We start from the raw sequence: 18404 nt of genomic DNA on the forward strand, positions 1-18404 counted from the left end.
TACCGCCAGCTAGGGGTGGAGGCCAGGCAGCTAGACGTTGCCCTTGAGGGAGAGGCCAGGCTCGTTTTTATGCTTTTTCGGGTAGGAAGGAGGCTGCTGCTTCAAATATTGTCATCATAGGTATTGTTCTTGTCTGTCACAAGGATGCCTCAGTTTTATTCGATCCGGGTTCCACTTACTCATATGTGTCATCTTACTTTGCTCAATATTTAAATATATCTCGTGATTTATTGAGTGCCCATGTATATGTGTCCACGCCTGTGGGAGATTCTATTATTGTGGACTGTGTTTATCGGTCCTGTTTAGTTACTATTGGTGGTTATGAGAACATAGTTGATCTATTGCTACTTAGTATGGTAGACTTTGACGTGACCTTAGGCATGGGCTGGTTGTCACCCTATCATGCTATTTTGGACTGTCACACCAAGAACGTGACATTGGCTATGCCAGGGTTGCCGCGATTGGAGTGGATGGGTGCATTGAATTGTATTCCTAGCAGGGTTATGTCCTTTCTAAAGGCACAGTGAATAGTTGAGAAGGGGTATGATGCATACTTAGACTTTGTGAGAGATGTCAGTATTGATACTCCTACCGTTGAGTCAGTTCGGTAGTGAGAGATTTTCCAGACGTATTTCTAGTAGATCTATCGAGCATGCCGCCCGATAGGGATATCGACTTTGGTATTGACCTGGTGCTGGGCATTCAGCCTATTTCTATTCCACCATATCGTATTGCACCTGTGGAGCTGAAGGAATTGAAGGAGCAGCTTCAGGAGTTGCTTGATAAGGGTTTCATCCGACAGAGTGTCGCCCCTTGGGGTGCCCCAGTTTTGTTCGTAATGAAGAAATATGGCTCTATGCGGATGTGTATTTATTATAGGCAGTTGAACAAAGTTACAGTCAAGAACAAGTACCCACTACCGCACATTGATGACATTATTTTACCAACTTCAGGGTGCTAGAGTGTTCCCAAAGATTGATCTGAGGTCAGGGTATTATCAGCCGATGATTCATACTCGGATATCTCGAAGACTGCTTTCAGGATTCGGTATGGTCACTATGAGTTCCTAGTGATGTCATTTTGGTTGACCAATGCCCCAGCAACCTTTATGCACCTAATGAACAGTGTATTCCTGCCATATCTCGACTTTTTTGTCATCGTATTCATTGATGACATCTTGGTGTATTCCCATAGCCGGGAGGATCATGAGCAGCATTTGAGGATCGTGCTCCAGACATTGAGGGAGAAAAAGTTATATGCAAAATTCTCAAAGTGTGAATTCTGGCATGATTCGGTTGCATTTTTGGGTCATGCAGTGTCGAGTGAGGGGATTAAAGTATATTCGAAAAAGATTGAAGCAGTTCAGAGTTGGCCCAGACCGTTTTTAGCTACTGAGATCCGGAGTTTCCTTGGTTTAGTCGGGTATTATTGCCGTTTTGTAGAGGGTTTCTTTACCATTGCTGCACCTTTACCAGATTGACCCAGAAGGGTGCTCCATTCAGGTGGTCCGACGAGTGTGAGAAGAACTTTCAGAAGCTCAAGACTTCCTTGACCACAGCTCCAGTTCTGGTTTTGCCTTCAGCATCGGGTTCATATACGGTTTATTGTGATGCTTCGCGGATTGGTATTGGGTGTGTCTTGATGCAGGAGGGTAGGGTGATTTCTTATCCTTCACACCGGTTAAAGACCTATGAGAAGAACTACCTCGTTCATGATCTAGAGTTGGCAGCTATTGTTCACGCATTGAAGATTTGGAGGAACTATATTTATGGCATGTCTTGCGAGGTATTCACAGATCATCGGAGTCTACAATACTTGTTAAGCAAAAGGATCTGAACTTGAGGCAGCGAAGGTGGTTACAGTTGTTAAAAGACTATGATATCACTATTCTGTATCATCCCGGGAAGGCCAATGTGGTAGCCGATGCCTTGAGTAGGAAGGCGGAGAGTATGGGTAGCCTTGCATATATTCCAGTTGGGGAGATACCACTAGCATTAGATGTTCAGGCATTGGCCAATCGATTTGTAAGGTTGGATATTTCAGAGCCTAGTCAGGTTCTAGCTTGTGTGGTTTCTCAGTCTTCATTGTATGAGCGCATCAGAGCATGTCAGTATGACGACCCCCACTTGCTTGTCCTTAAGGATACAGTGCAGCACGGCGATGCCAAGGAGGTTTCTATTGGATATGATTTGGTGTGAGGATGCAGGGTCGGATGCGTGTGCCCAATGTATATGGGTCACATGAGTTGATTCTTGAGGAGGCCCACAGTTTGCAGTATTCCATCCATCCGGGTGCCGCGAAGATTTATCAGGATTTGACGCAGCACAATTGGTGGAGAAAAATGAATAAAGATATAGTAGCGTGTGTGTCTTGGTGCTTGAACTGTCAGCAGGTGAAGTACGAGCACCATAGGCCCAGTGGTTTGCTTCAGGGACTTGAGATTTACGAGTGGAAATGGGAGTGTGTTACCATGGATTTCGTTGTTGGGCTCCCACAAACTTTGAAGAAATTGGACGCAGTATGGGTTATTGTGGATAGACTGACCAAATCTACACACTTCATTCTGGTTGTGACTACCTACTCTTCAGAGCAGCTGGCTCAGATCTATATCCGTAAGATTGTTCGTTTCCTAGGTATGTCGGTGCCCATTATCTCCGATCGAGGCACGCAGTTTACATCGTACTTCTGGAGGGCCGTACAGTGTGAGTCAGGCACACAGGTTGAGTTGAGTACAACATGTCACCCCAGACGGACGAGCAGTCCAACCGCACCATTCAGATCTTAAAGGACATACTACGTACCTGTGTTATGGATTTTGGGGGTTCATGGGATCAGTTCTTGCCGCTTGTAGAATTTTCCTACAACAACAACAACTACCAATCAAGTATTTATATGGCTCCTTATGAGGCCCTATATGGGAGGCGGTGTTGTTCTCAAGTTGGTTGGTTTGAGTTGGGAGAGGCTAGGTTGTTGGGCACTAATTTGGTTCGGGGTGCCTTGGAGAAATTCAAGTTGATTCAGGATCGACTTCGTACAGCACAGTCTAGGCAGAAGAGTTATGTTTATCGGAAGGTTCGTGATGTAGCGTTTATGGTCGGAGAGAGGGTTTTTCTTCGGGTTTCACCCATGAAGGATGTGATGAGATTCATGAAGAAGGAAAAGTTAAGGCCTAGGTATATTGGTCCTTTTAAGATCCTTGAAAGAGAGGGGAGGTGGCCTACAAACTTGTATTGCTACCCAGCTTTTCGACAGTTCACCCGGTGTTCCATATTTTCATGCTCCGAAAGTATTATGATGATCCGTCCCATGTATTATATTTCAGCTCAGTCCAATTGGACAAAGATTTGACTTATGTTGAGGAGTCGGTGGCCATCTTGGATAGGCAAGTCCGAAAGTTGAGGTCAAAGAACATTGCTTCAGTGAAGGTTCAATGGAGGAGCCAACCATTCAAGGAGGCTACTTGGGAAACCGAGCATGATATGAGTAGCCGTTATCCTCACTTTCAGTACTTCAGGTATGTCTCTATACTCATTCGAGGACAAACGTTTATTTTAATAGGGGGAGAATGTAACGACTCGGACGGTCATTTTGAGTATTTTATCCCTATTCCCCTATTTATCGCATCCTCTATGTTCAACTATGGTTATGTAACTTTTCGGGGTGGTTGGTTTGGTTTCGGGTGAGTTTCGAAATGAATTGGGACACTTAGTCCCAAGGTTGAAAGCTTAAGTTAGAAGAATTGATCGGAGTTTGACTTTTGTGTAGACGACTCCGTAATGAAATTTTGATGGTTCTAATAGTTTCGTATGGTAATTTTGGACTTATGCATATGTCAGGATATTGATTTGGAGGTCCGTAGGTTAGTTTGAGGCTTTTCGGCGAAAGTTGGAAAGTTAAAGGTTTGGAAGGTTGATAGGTATCGGGTTCGGATTGTAGTTCCGAAAGTTGGTATAGGTCCGTTGTGCCGTTTGGGACTTGCATCCAAAATTTGAGCTCATTCGGAGTTAGTTTGATATAATTCGCATTAGTTTTAGAAGTTGAATGTTCATTTATTCAATAGGCTTGAATTAGGTTGTGATTAGTTGATTTGATATTGTTTGATATGATTTAAGGCCTCGATTAGGTTCGTGTTGTATTTTAAGACTTGATGGTATGTTCGGAAGGGGTCCCGGAGGCCCCAGGTGTGATTCAGATTGAATTCGGATTCATTTTGGACTTGGAGGATTTTGATGCCTGCTGAAGTCTGGTGCATTCGCACCTGCGCAATTTGGGCCGCAGGTGCAGCACCGCAGAAGCAGCCCATTGGCCGCAGATGTTATATGGGCTGGTGAGCTGGGTCTGGAGGTGCGGACAATTGTGCGCAGGTGCGCAACCGCAAAAGAGAAGTTTGGTTGAGTATTGAGGGACCGCAGTTGCGGTTGATGGCCGCAGAAGCGAACGCGCAAATGCGCCCTTGGGACCGCAGAAGCGAAAATTGCTGAGTTTTAGTGGAAGCCACATCTGCGATGAATTTTCCACAGATGCGGAGTAGCAGATGCGACAATTTGACCGCAGAAGAAAAAATCACTAGGCATAAAAAGGATTGAATCGAGGGTTTATTTCATTTTCCATATTTTAAGTTAGAGAGCTCGGTTTTGGACGATTTTGGAGGGAATTTTTAAGGATTAGATCGGCGTAAGTGTTTTTGACTCGATTTTATTTATTAATCATGATTCCATCATTGTTTTAATCATTTAATTAGTAATTTGAGTTGGAGAAGTTGGAGGGGGGGAGGGGGTTGTAAAAACTTTCCTAAACCATAAATTGAGATTTAATGGTTGACTTGGGGTCATAATTGGATAATTTTGGTATGGTTGAATTGTATCGGAATGAGTGTTAGGAATTTGTGAGATTGGTTGGGTTTCGAGGTGCGAGCCAAGGGTTGACTTTTTGAGTTCACTTTTTGATTTTCTTTAAAGATTGAAACTTTATTATCTGAAATTGCTTCCTATGGCTTGTATTTATGGTATTAAGTTATTTTGGCTGGATTTGAGTCGTCCGTAGTTAGATTTTATCGAGAAAGGCTTATTAGGGGATTGATTTAGCTTGTTGAGGTAAGTATCTTGTCAAACTTTGTGTGGGGGAAATACCCTTAGGGCTTGGGTTGATTTGTGTTATTCTAATTATGTGAAAGACGTGTACACGAGGTGACGAGTGTGTACACGGGCATTTGTGTTGTATTTTGACCGGAATAGACTCTTAGCCTCTTTCATGCATTTAATTAAAAATTATAATATCATGTTATATCTTCTGTTATTAAATTGCTCTTACATGCTTTACTTGATGTTGTTATCACATGTTCTATCTTTTATTGTCAAGCGTGTTTTTATATGCCTTAATTGATGTTGTTATCTCTCTTATTGTCATGTACATATTTAATTGTGGAGTTATTCTCATTTGAAGTTATTATTATAGGATGTCTCTTCGTGTTGAATTATTCTCATGCATTTAAACATAGTTGCTATTTAATACTATGTTTTCTGTTGTTAAGCTTATCTTATACAATTAAATTGAAAGTTGTCTTTTCGTGGGAATATCTTCATTTTGAGTTATTGAAGTTGATGTTCTGAAAGCCATTATCATATTGAGATTGAATTTATTGATTATTGAGATATCTTTTCTTGTTGAGTAATTCTCAGTTATTTTGTTATTATTGAGGTTCTTGTTCACATTGTGGTTGAGCCGTGGGCTATATGTCGTAGTAACTTTGGTATTGTTGATTTTAGCAAGTTGTGGCATATGGACACTTGTGGTGCGAGTTGTTATTGTGTTGTGATATTGATGCGTATGCGATGGTATAAGGATACGTAATAATGTGCATGCGGCGACATAAGATGGGATTTATGTGCGTGTTGCTAGTAAGGAAATTACTTAAAGCTACGCGGCGATATAAGGGGGCTAAAGTGCTTGAAGCTATTTCAAAAAAAAAAAAATTCAAAAATATCTAAATGTAAGGCACGCGCGGCGGTATAAGGAACATGTTGTTATTTTAAATTGTGAAATGTAGATATGAGGCGTGGTACCTCGGTTGTGATTCTTGTTGTACATTTTATGTTAAAGAGGCTTGTTGGTTGAACAATTTTGTTATCTATTCATTTACCTTACTTGTATTTGTCTGCATTGATTTCTTGTTGTTCTTAACATATGTTCACTCCTTGTTGCCTTTATTGCTTTAAATTCTGTTGTTAGCTTACATTACTTAACTGCTTTATTGTCATTCATTTCCTCGTCTTCCATTATTTGACTATACTATACTTTGTTCAGTCTTCTAGTCCTAGTAGGTGTCTTGACCTGGCCTCATCACTACTCTACCATGGTTAGGCTTGATACTTACTAGGTATCATTGTGGTGTATCACGCTATACTTCTGCACATTTTTGTACAGATTCAAGTACATCTACTCGTGTCGGACGCCAGTGACCGTACAGTTATTTTCGGAGAGTTCTAGATATATCTGCTCGACGCTCGCATGTCTCAGAGTCACCTTCTGTTATCTTCTCATTACTATTTATCCTATTATCATACAGTGTTGTATTAGAGATTTTAGAGCATTCTGTAAAGCTTATGACTTAGTTCCACCGGTTTTGGTGATTGTGTTGTTGATGTTCCACTTTGGAGTATTTATGAGATGTATCGGTTTATTTCATTATCTCAGTTTTATTATTTCCGTTAAGCTATCAATGAATGTTAGGCTTACTTAATCGTAAAAACTCGGTGCCATCACGACATCCTAAGGTGGGAAATTGGGATCGTGATAGTCATCTGTTTGTGTTTAAGCGTGGAAGATATTATGTCTTTTTCTAGATAGTTTTAAGAATGTCAGACTTACCACCATGATCTATGTGTTACCTGGTGATTTCATGTATTGAAAAAGACCCTCACGTCTCCAGATATTCTGTCTCCCTTCCCTTATCTCACTTCCAGCTTTTCCTAATTAAGTGTTCGATAGTTGATAGTAACAGGTAACAGTTAATCCTTTTTTCAATGATTGGTATGTATATATAATACTCATTATTATTGTTGTTTAATGGGATGCATAGTGTTATTTTAAAGCCTCTGAAGAGTTGCATAATTTTGTTCATAATTAGTTAACCAAGTCTTATGAGTTGTACTTGGCCCATTGTGGACAAATGACCGATACTTGTCAGTTTCATTTTGTTCGACATTATTTGATTGACGCTAAATTCGGAAAAAGAAAGAAATCTTTTTTGACACATATCAAAAGTACTATTAGAACTTGTAGTTCAAAAATGCCATGATGTTTCCAATGGCTACTAGAGTGCATATCATTAAGGTTAAAAATAAGAAATTTAAAGTTAAAGAGTTTCCAAATGTAAGATGGTGTCAATTTTTTTGAACAAATTAAAACTGAAAATGTAGCATATAAAGTGGAGCAAAGGAATTGAAGTATTATTAAACTAGTTGGTGGATATTCTGCTCATTAATCATTGGTTACTGATTCCCAAAATATTTTTTGATATACAAGACAGAGTCTTCACTTGTGTTGGTATAAATATATGTCTTTATCTCCCATTATTTCCAAGCATCGATCAAATTGAGCTTCTCTATTATATTCATTTCCTTTGGCAGCCATGTCTGAAGGGGAATGGAGCTCCTTCAGTGGAATGTATTCTACTGATCAGGATGCTAAATTAATGTCACAGTTGCTTGTTAGCTGTTCGCTTTCAAATGAGCTACCAATTAGTTCTTTATTGACTAGTTATGAATCAACTATGAGCACTCACAATAGTATCAACTTTTTTTCACAAGGAAGTAGTTATAATGGTTGTAATAGTTTTCCATTTTCCCCTCTGCCGAGTAATGAAAGCAGCTACTACCCGAGTCATTTTCGATCAAACGTGATGATAAGAAATGATAGTTCAATAACAATGGATCGATATGGCATATTGGTGGGAGGTGAGAACATAATTAGTTTACCCTCTGATCAGGTGCTTACTAATTACAATGCAATGATTGAAGTGGATGATTTCCTTATTAACCAAGATGTGAGCAATATTGATAGCATGGAGTCTGGTGAAAACACTATAGAAGGAGATGTTGAAGACAAGGTGGATAGTCCACCAGACAGCTTTAGGAAAAGATCCCGGCGGCTGGTTGGGGATGTGAGTATTACTTAATTATCATTCTGTTTTGATTTTCTTATATATATATATATATATATATATATATATATATATATATATATATATATATATATATATTGTCGGAATGGGGTTCATTCCTGATAACATTTCTCTAATTAATATAGGTGATCCCAAATAACAAGAGAAGCGTAAAGCTGAAGAAGACTAGCTGTGAGAAGGATGAGGAAAACAAGACAGTGATTCATAGGCAGAACTCTGTGATCAGTTGCTGCTCAGAAGATGAATCTGTTAATGTGTCTCACGAGTTAACCCGAAAAACCAGAGCCACCAGGGGTTCAGCAACTGACCCCCAGATCTTGTATGCCAGGGTATATGTAATTATAAGAATTCAGAAGTTACTTGGTTTCTAGATCTGCTAGTATATGTATGTCAAAAGGATCACTTATTTCCCTTCTTACAGAAACGAAGAGAGAGGATTAATGAGAGGCTGAGAATCTTGCAGAATCTCGTCCCTAATGGAACAAAGGTAAGTGTAGCCATATATTGAAACTGCATGCATTTGTGATTATGAAATCTGCTGAGAGAATTTGAACTTAAATATTCGATTGACAGGTTGATATTAGCACCATGCTTGAAGAGGCTGTCCAATATGTCAAATTTTTGCAACTCCAGATCAAGGTAAGATTTATTTTCCCTTCACTAAGTGTTAAAATGCATTAGGATTTAAACAAGATGATCGAGAGATACTCTACCTTTGTACTCTAATCTTGGGGCGGCAAACGAGAGGATCAGGTCGAAAACGGGTTAGGCGAAAAAAAGATAAAATATCTTATTTAATACGGATAAAATACGGATTAACCGATGATAATATGGATATTCACATTATCTCTGGCTTCTTAGACATTCATTTTTGGACTTTTTGTCCAAATGCATACTACAAAACACTATTTATGCAAGGAGGAGACATATTTACTCCATTTCCTCATATATTTCTTTTAAAAAGGTAATTTCTGCAAAGGTTGGATCACTCTTTGCTTTGTATTATATAGATACTTTTATAATGATTTTAAAATTAAATTAATATCGCTATTTCATAATCAACATTTAGTTACTACACTTGAAAATTAGTTTTTATTTTATATTAGTATCCACATGTTTCTTCAATTATAATATTTTAATAATTTATTAATTACATAAACAAAGTATTAATTTTATGATCAAAGCTAAATAGAGTATAACTTCTTGTGCCCTTAAATTTTAGGCTCAGCACTTGAAATATTGGTTGTCTTATATGGAGTACACACGTGTCCAAATGGACTAGTAATATAGATAATACTTTAGCTTGTTCAGCAACATTTTCCTTTGAAATTCAGGTGCAAAGCCACATTAACGCATATTATTAGAATGTACTGTCACCAAAATGTACGGGACATTTTCTTATTTTACAATTTTTGTTATCCAAATAAATCAAACAATTATGAAAAAGAAGAAAAAAAGACCAACTTAAAGGGGAAAAAAATCCGTCATAAAAAATTACACCCAGTTAAGAGCTAGACTTTAGCTTATGACAAAAACGAGAAAATAAAAAAGAAAAAAGAAGAAGAAAAAAGAAAAAAAAAACAAGAAAGAAACAAAAGGTTGACTTTTGCCATTTAATCTGCAATCTCAACAGTAGAGGTGCCTAAGATGGCAAATCTGCAAAGGTTCAATTCCATAAAATCCATTAAATCTGTACCAACTGGGTCATTAATGGGTGATGAAATCCATTTTTAACTCGTGGGGTGTCCCTTTTTTTTAGCAGATGAAATGGGTTGACCCATATTTGACCTGTTTTTAGTGGATCGGCTACTCAATTCATTTTCTAATAGATAATATGAGTGAATACTTGAAAATTTTATCCATTTTAAAATTGTGTAGGGATAAAATAGGTTGAAAGTCACTCTCATCATATACACATATACAATAAAAGGAGACATACAAGAATCTATAGCTTGATTGTCCATCATCATATAGTTTGAAGGGAGTGGTATAAAAGGAATGTATTAGTAAGGTAGTTTGTGATAATTGTATGCATTAGTTTAATAATGACATGGCTGCAGTGGCATAGCCACCCTATGACGAGGGTGGTCAAGCGCACACCCTTCGCCGAAAAATTATAATGCATATATAAATTAAATATTTTTTATATGGTTATATATTATATTTTTAACACCCTTAACATAGTTGAGTGAGACAGTCCAGCAATTTAGGGTATTTAAAGTGACGTGTGGTTCACGAGTTCAAAGTTCTGCTCATTTTATTTGCCAAACCTAAACGGAGACCACCATGTGCGGTCTATTTGCTTCTTTTTAAATTTAAAAAATTTCCTAATAAAATAACTCTTAAAACTTAAAATTTGTGTAGAAATAAAAAAACTAATCTTAAAAGTAATTTTTTAACTAAAAGTTATTTCTTAAATACATTTTATAATTTAAAAGTCAAGCTCTATAGAATTTTCTTCAACAAAAGCTCTCTATAAACTACAAATTCTCTTGACTCTCTCGTTATTTTGGTTCTATGCTTACTTTTATTAGTAAACTTTTTAATGTTGTCATTTTGTTGTATTAATTTTGATTTATAAAACCATAGCTCTATTAATTTTTTTTAATTGTTTAGCGAAATGTTGCCTAGTTTGATTTAATACTTTAGGTACACCATTCGTCGACTAAAGAATTATTGACTTGTTTAAAGTTTGAACACTCTTGGCGGAATTCCTGACTACACCACTACATGGCTGACTAATCAACCAATATGAAACAAGATTAATGTGATGCTTTTTTTTTTTGGGCGTCTGCAGCTCTTGAGCTCTGATGATCTATGGATGTATGCTCCCATTGCATACAACGGAATGGACATTGGACTCAATCTGAAGATGGCCACTCCAGAATCATAATGTTGAAAAATTAAAGTTCAACACATATGGTGGTAATGGGTTTGGCATTATCATGCAACACAAGGAGATATAAATTATTGCCATTTTGTAAATGGTGCTGAATCAAGACTCAGCATATGGGGACGGGTTATTATGAAGACTAATGATTCTTCTGATTGAATATTCAAACCTAGAAATAAGCTGCCACCTCAACATGATGAAGAAAGTTTAGGTGTTTGTAGCATTTTCTCATCATTACACAAAGTGTTAATATAATATACAAAGCTGAATTAAAAGAAACCATATGTAATTATGATTTATTTCTAATGTGTTGGTCTATCAATCATGAGACTGATTGTTTCTTGCAAATGTGATATTTTCCATCTCTTGGCCGAAGTTGCACAGAAAAATATTGGTTGAAGTCATTCAAGTTTGCTTCAAATGTGATATTTTCCATCTCTTGGCCGAAGTTGCACAGAAAATGGTATTGATTGAAGTCATTCCAGTTTGCTTTGTTTAATGACAAGGGAAGAGTTGATTAATGTAATTACTACTACAGCACTACTACTACTTCAAAGGAAAAAAACACATACTGTTGTTGTTACGTTCTAATCTCAAGCTAGCTGGCATCATTCTAATTGGGTATGCAAGACCAATTTATAGACTAAGCCTATATTTACTTATTCACAAATAAAAATTGGAAAGGCCATAATGTTTCTATCTAGTTATTTTAAATATATATAAAGGGTAAATTTCACAAATGGTCATATAACTATGACTTTTTTTCACCAAAGTCATATAGCTTTATTTCTTCACACAAAAATCATATAACTATGACTTTTTTTTTACCAAAGTCATATAACTTTGTTTTCTCACACAAAAATCATAAAACTTTCACTAACTCACACAAAAATCATAGTGGTCAAAAAATAAAATTTTCGGTAGTATTTTTTTATTTTTTATTTTTTATTTTCAGTCTAATAAATAATTATCCAATTAAAATAGAAAATATGTGAGTATATTTTTAGCCATTCCCAAAAATAATAGCCGATAATATATATATATATATATATATATATATATATATATATATATATATATATATATATATATATATATATATATATCTTGGCTAGCAAATGCAATTAGTTTCGACCGACTGGTTAATTTTATATTTTTTCCTTAAAATAGGAATGACCCAACCCACCCTGACTGAATACTCATATACGTAAGTTAAAATAATACCAAAAGTGAATTTTCCATCCATAAAAAATTTAGTTCGGAATGCATGAGATTCTGACAAAAAAATAAAAAAATAAAGGTATAATTAGAGAGCACTTGAAATAAAAATGCTATCAATTTGAAAAGAAAAATAAAAGATAGAAGTACCATGTTTTAAAGGATTTACTATTCACTCTTAGTATTATTTTAATTTATATATATGAGTATTGGGTCTGGTGGGCCAGGACGGGTTGGGTCATCCCTATTTTAATTGGATTATTATTTATTAGACTGGAAATAAAAAATAAAAAATAAAAAATTACAAAATAAGAAAATATTACTGAAAAATTATATTTTCCGATCACTATGATTTTTGTGTGAGTTTATAAAAGTTTTATGATTTTTGTGTGAGAAAACATAGTTATATGACTTTGATGAAAAAAGTCATAGTTATATGATTTTTGTGTGAGAAAAGAAAGTTATATGACTTTGGTGAAAAAAAGTCATAGTTATATGACCATTTGTGAAATTTATCCCGTATATAAACTTTCGTGTAAACCATTTTAGCGAACATATTCTATGATATATTTCCGAAACCTGATTTTCGCCAATGAATAAACGAAAAATTAAATTGTACGGAAGGAGGTGATCTAAGAGTGGGTTCTACTAATATACTTTAGATCAAGGCTGAGGAGACTAGTAATAATATAAAATATACTTCAGATCAAGCAAAGTTAAGCGAGAAGTGCACATAATCTTGGAGCAGCAATTCAGTATTGCACATTTAGTTGGAGTTATATATTTACAGGATTTATGCACAGACCACATTGTTAATATACAGCATGAAATATCAGGGATTCGGAATATTATGCACTAATTCATCTTCTGTCGAGAAGATCGATAAATGTATACATACATTTTCGCCCTCATTTTTTATATTTACCAAGCACTTGCACTTATATGTGAATGTCAATAATACCATCTTCAAGTTTGATTGATATCATGACTAGGCAATTTAAGTGGAATTGCAACTTCCAAAAGCCATAGCAGTTCTCTCAACATGCTTCAGTAAGATCCCATATATTTTGTTTCTCACCCTTTGACAAACTTCAATTTCTGAATCATCCAAGTTCCCGCCGTCCTTTGGAGCATTCGCCTCCTTATTGATAATCACATCTAACCAATCATTGACTCTCTTCACCTTGTACATCATTCCTGCTATTTGGCTATCTAATACCATTGAAGAGGCTTTTCTTTCAACCTCATCTAGGTATTTCTCTACATGTCCCAAAAACAATTTTCTACACTCGTCCTGCAACGAAGAAGCTAGGACAGTGGCTGCAGGTGTTGTGATTCCCCTAGTCCATTGATCAGGTTGCTCATCTTTGTCAGATGACAATAAGAAAGGAATCTCATCGGTACTGTTCCTATGTGATTTAATGATATATGACCCTTTCGGTTTGGTACTTATTCGACTTGATGTGCTTGACTTCTTCATCATATTGGTGACAGCCATAGTGTTATTATGGATTGGATTGAGGGCAGTGGAGCATGGTGAAAGATCAAGAGCCACAGCAGATTTTACCCACATAGATGCATTTTTCTTTCTCTCAACTGCAATAGTCAATGCTTCCTTAACTGAATTGGTGTCAGCTTCTCCTGAAGTTCTAAGTGGACTTATGTTTGTCAGTGACTGCAATACCAATCTTGTCTGAGCCATGTCATCTTGAAGGTCAAAAAATTTATCAACATGAGGCTGGAGATCATCTTCTTCAGCTAAGTGGAACTCTGAAAATTTGCTGGAGTATGGAACATGTCTTAGTCACCATCCAAAATTAAGAACGATTGGTATGCGATAAGTAACACAATTAATGCACATAAAACAATAAGCCCACACAGTGCATTAAGTTTATAATGGCAAAACAATATAATGACTTATAATGGAAAATTGGAAACCGGAAGCAATGCACTCACGCTATATTTCAGCTCATGAGCAGGAATATTAACTGTCCCAATACCTTTCTTTCTTACATTTTTTGATTTTGACATCTAATTGTTTGCGGACATTCTCACCACCATTATGTCTAATGTCATATGCTCAAATTATTTCATCTCTGGTATGGCAACTGCCAATAAAGTCCCTATATTGTCTTTGGGTAGTCAGTCGTGACTTTAATTAGCATTTCAACTCCTCCAGGTAACTCTTTTTTTCACCAGGTGCTACCTCTACCTTTACCTTTTGTGTTTCCCTATTTAGAAAATGGTAAAATGGTACATTTCACGATCTTTACAGGCAAAAGAACATGTTGATCTCCATTGATGCAGGAAGATTAACTGTTCATCTGATAATCATCACTTGCCAATTATGTAGGTCTAATTGCTGGCATAGGTTTCATGTCGACGTAGATGTCTAAATGATTTCTCCACTTGTGAAAAATATGCTATGGATAAGTAAAGCCATTATCAAGATTGTAACTTGAACCTAGTAGGCAGTTCTTTCAGCTTCACCTATACAGTTTTCGAGAGTTCAAGATCCTACTTTTCTATTATTACAACCTGAGCCTACATATAGGCCATCTTATCTTAAAGCAACAGGGACTAGACAAAAATCAAGAAGAATGCAAAGTGTTCGCAATAGAAAATAACCATGTTGCATAAAGTAGGATTTGTATCAGAAAGTGCACCTCAGGGAATTGAGCAACCTCTCAGCTGCACAAGCTTCTTGCAAAGCATCAGTAGCTGCTAGAAGAGCAATGTCTCTTTGCTTTACAACCTCCTGAAGTACCAAGGAAAAATCACAATGTCAGTAAATCACCCAACTATATATTCATGCAAGTATTACAATGAAAGTAACTTACTACCTTTCCAAGCTTCACCAAGCTCGAGGGGAGTGCGTCCCATGATATACCAGTTTCTGCCCCTCGTCTGTCATTAGCTAAATTTGTATTTATCTTGGAGAAAGAAGTTTTGCTATTAGTGGAACTCTTCATTTTCTTTGCAGAACCAACTTCTCTTCTTCTTGGTATTGAACTTGAATTTTCATCCGAGCTATCATACCTTACAGAACGAACTGGTGAAACCTGTCTATACAAAGTGAATAAGGATGAACTTGAAGGACAAACCACAAAAAGAATAGTATGCCAAATTCCTTAAGCATGGAAATATTAGCCAATGGCGCATAATAAAGAGAAAGAAAAGTATAGTCACATCAATTATGTAAAGAAAATGTATTAAATTCATATTGGACACCAATCACTGGATATTACACCAAATAGGTGCAGACACTACACAAACATCAATTTATGCGGTATTAAATTCTAATACCAAGCGTTGACTCAGAAACGAAGTTGCTAAAACCTTATCAACATGGCAGCTTTTCTCATCACATCTACATATTTGTACTTGATTTAGGTTTTAGTTGCATAAAATAACTGTACAGAAACCATCTATCACAATGGATATGGAGTTTTCTCTTATTAACATTTTATGTGGCAACATTGATAGTAACCCAAACTTAGCCAGGCTTATGGATAAGCCAATTTCAAATTTTCATTTCAAAAAAGTTACTAGCAAAAGCATGGTACTTTTTTTATCCAAAACTTATACTCCATTGAAAGTATAATCTTCTGTACCGACCAGTAGATTTTCAGACTTCATATTATAGCAACAATAAACATGAAGGAAAGTAAATTGACAGTCAGACCCCGCAGTACTCACAGTTGCACTACGACTACGAGGTGGTCTGATATCGTGTTTAACAACTGAAGAATCAAAGATCTCTTTAATTCCCAAAATCTCTGACTCGTTCCAACTTTTTCTCTTGGAGTTATGAGACGAAAATGAGAGTGATGACAATATGCTTTCTGTATCACTATGAATATCAAAAGATCTTTTCCTAGTCTTTTGTAGTTCCCGAAAAAGATGAGAGTTTCTCCTCTCAATGTCAGATCTTTTAGGAGTGCAATCCAGGGCCATCACCTTCTCGCCTGGATGGACTTTTGAAGCACTCAATGATCGAAACTTGCCTTTAGACGATTTTCCCTCCAAAGCATCATTTTTCTTCTTCAACCCCTCAGGATCAGATAATCCGCGACATAACTTTCTTGAATTGGATGGAATAATCCTGTTCTCAGAAATGACACCCTTTTCAACAATGCAATCAGAATTAGATGCGTCAAGAATCTTCATAAAATTTGAAAAAGAAACAATATCTTGAGGGGTTCCAACACATGGACGCCTACCGGGGAGAGGCGTTACGCCTCTGAGCAATGGGAAAGGGTGAGCATCCTCCAATTTCTGCACATATATGAATTGCCCCAGTTTCAGTTTGTTTGCAAGAATCATCTCATTTTGCTCTTCAGGCAACGAAACGTACATTGCATGTGAAATATCTGAAACTTTAAGGTAAAATCCTCTGTTAGGCCAAAGATGATCGCCTTCTTCAAGAACAGGAATTATACTTGTGATTTGCAACAAGTTGGGCTTTCGATCATCCTCTGAGGGATGACCACCCATTTTCATATCTTCAAGAAACCTTACAAGAACCCCAGATTTCAAAGACGCCATGATTTTCATGGATAGAGATTGACTCACCCCCACTATCAAGATCAGTAAGCAAAATTGAATTTGTGCAATAATAAGGGTACATAAAAGATAAAAGAAGGAAATTCAGATGAAACTCCAAAACTATATCACATGAACGAGGGCATAATGGATAGACCTATTGATTCAAATAAGAAGGGCTAATTTCAAGTCATGAATTTCAGGTACCAATTTCTCAGAGTATAAATCCGAATTCGGGGGTCTTTGTGCTGACTGTCTTTCCTGGATAAAGTTTGTGAAGAAAGTGCGCCAGCTTGACCCCAAAGAGGGGAATTAGTTGTTGAAGAAAAGAATGAATATGAATTGGATGAATGAAAGAGATGGGCATGGAAAGCGGGAGCTGGAGAGGTAGTTAAAACGGTTAGAGGGGTCCAATATTTTTTTTCTTCATTTATTTTTTATTAATTTTTGATTGACGACAAGAATATATTGTTGACGGATTAGGGTCTGCTCCAGTAGTATGGCATTCTCCTCAATGGAGTTTCTCGCGTCATGTGTACAAGGGAGAAATTTATTTTCAATCAAAAACAATATTTTTGAAAACGGAAAAATGGGGGAAGGGACAAATTTACCCCAGTACTTTTAGATATTATTTATATTTAATTTTGGTTATATAGTCAAAGTTACCTTTATTGTTATACTATTAGGCTATATTTATGCTCACACCCTACTTTAAAGGCCTGGTCCATTTGCTTTTCTCTTCACTTTGGACCCTTTTCCCTACTTTATTTAGAAGGATAAATAAATTTTAAGAGTACCTTTTCTTTAGAGGGAATTACACAATCTGCCTACGAAGCATAAATTAATTACCCATTTTTACTCATTTAGGAATTAATTATAATTTATACTTATTCATCAAAATCTATTTTTGCTGGCTACCCATTCCTCTTTTTTGGTTGAATTTGTTTTCCTCGGCATACCAAACCGTGCATATTTCCTTTTAACTAAACCCATAGCTTTCTCTTTGTAAATATGTATGAAATCTAATTTTAATTACCCATTACCGCACATTCTAATTCATCTTACAATGTGTACCTATACAATCTAAAATATTTACCCAACTACCTATTTTCAAAATCCTTTCATTTCTAAACCCGGATCACGTGAAACTCCATTAATTGCCCCAACCTATTTTCTCTTTTATTGCCTTCTCAAATATAAATAAACGTTTTTCTTCTATCTTTCTCATTTCATAATAGGATCTACGTGTCCATTGAATATTTTTTATTAATTTATTCTCCATATTAAAATGATATATAGTATATTATTATAACATATCTAAATTTTAGTATAATCGATGACGCACAAAATTGAGTTAATAAGATTATGTGACAACTGATATTAATTCAGTTTAATAATTGAATTAAAAAAAATTAAACTCTTTGCGTACAACTGTATACCATGTTGGTATATCTATATACTATACTGGTATCATATGTTAGTTGGAACCTTTTTTGGTTGTATTAGCTATATTTAATTGGTACATTGTTTGATTTTTCCTTAGTAATAGTAGAATAGTACAATATC

General features: G+C 36.2%; 2 protein-coding genes across 2 annotated transcripts; one reads left to right on the forward strand and one right to left on the reverse strand.

Moving 5' to 3' along the window:
* Positions 1–652: 652 nt before the first annotated feature.
* On the forward strand, positions 653–11075 carry LOC104105253 (transcription factor bHLH84-like). The gene is made up of 7 exons (XM_009613509.2): positions 653–835; positions 954–1047; positions 7629–8161; positions 8308–8511; positions 8604–8669; positions 8756–8821; positions 10980–11075. The coding sequence occupies exons 1-7, from the start codon at positions 653–655 to the stop codon at positions 11073–11075; spliced, it is 1242 nt and encodes a 413-aa protein (XP_009611804.2).
* A 1957-nt stretch (positions 11076–13032) lies between these two features.
* On the reverse strand, positions 13033–17210 carry LOC104105239 (uncharacterized). Its single transcript, XM_009613496.3, has 4 exons — positions 15993–17210; positions 15137–15355; positions 14960–15051; positions 13033–14074 (listed from the first exon to the last, which is right to left on the reverse strand). Exons 1-4 carry the CDS (start codon positions 16848–16850, stop codon positions 13291–13293), a joined length of 1953 nt encoding a protein of 650 aa, XP_009611791.1. The 5' UTR covers positions 16851–17210; the 3' UTR covers positions 13033–13290.
* Positions 17211–18404: the final 1194 nt, after the last annotated feature.

Source organism: Nicotiana tomentosiformis, chromosome 11 (genome assembly GCF_000390325.3).
Source record: "Nicotiana tomentosiformis chromosome 11, ASM39032v3, whole genome shotgun sequence".
NCBI classification, from domain to species: domain Eukaryota; kingdom Viridiplantae; phylum Streptophyta; class Magnoliopsida; order Solanales; family Solanaceae; genus Nicotiana; species Nicotiana tomentosiformis.

What these genes read in the sequence shown, in the direction of transcription:
- LOC104105253 (XM_009613509.2), top strand. Translation starts at nt 653, where the DNA reads ATGCCGCCCGATAGGGATATCGACTTTGGTATTGACCTGGTGCTGGGC. An exon ending in CCCGGCGGCTGGTTGGGGAT is followed by an intron (nt 8,162 to 8,307) that starts GTGAGTATTACT and finishes TAATTAATATAG; the next exon opens with GTGATCCCAAATAACAAGAG. An exon ending in CCCAGATCTTGTATGCCAGG is followed by an intron (nt 8,512 to 8,603) that starts GTATATGTAATT and finishes CCCTTCTTACAG; the next exon opens with AAACGAAGAGAGAGGATTAA.
- LOC104105239 (XM_009613496.3), bottom strand. Translation starts at nt 16,850, where the DNA reads ATGAAAATCATGGCGTCTTTGAAATCTGGGGTTCTTGTAAGGTTTCTT. An exon ending in CTCGTAGTCGTAGTGCAACT is followed by an intron (nt 15,356 to 15,992) that starts GTGAGTACTGCG and finishes TTGTATAGACAG; the next exon opens with GTTTCACCAGTTCGTTCTGT. An exon ending in GCTTGGTGAAGCTTGGAAAG is followed by an intron (nt 15,052 to 15,136) that starts GTAGTAAGTTAC and finishes TTGGTACTTCAG; the next exon opens with GAGGTTGTAAAGCAAAGAGA.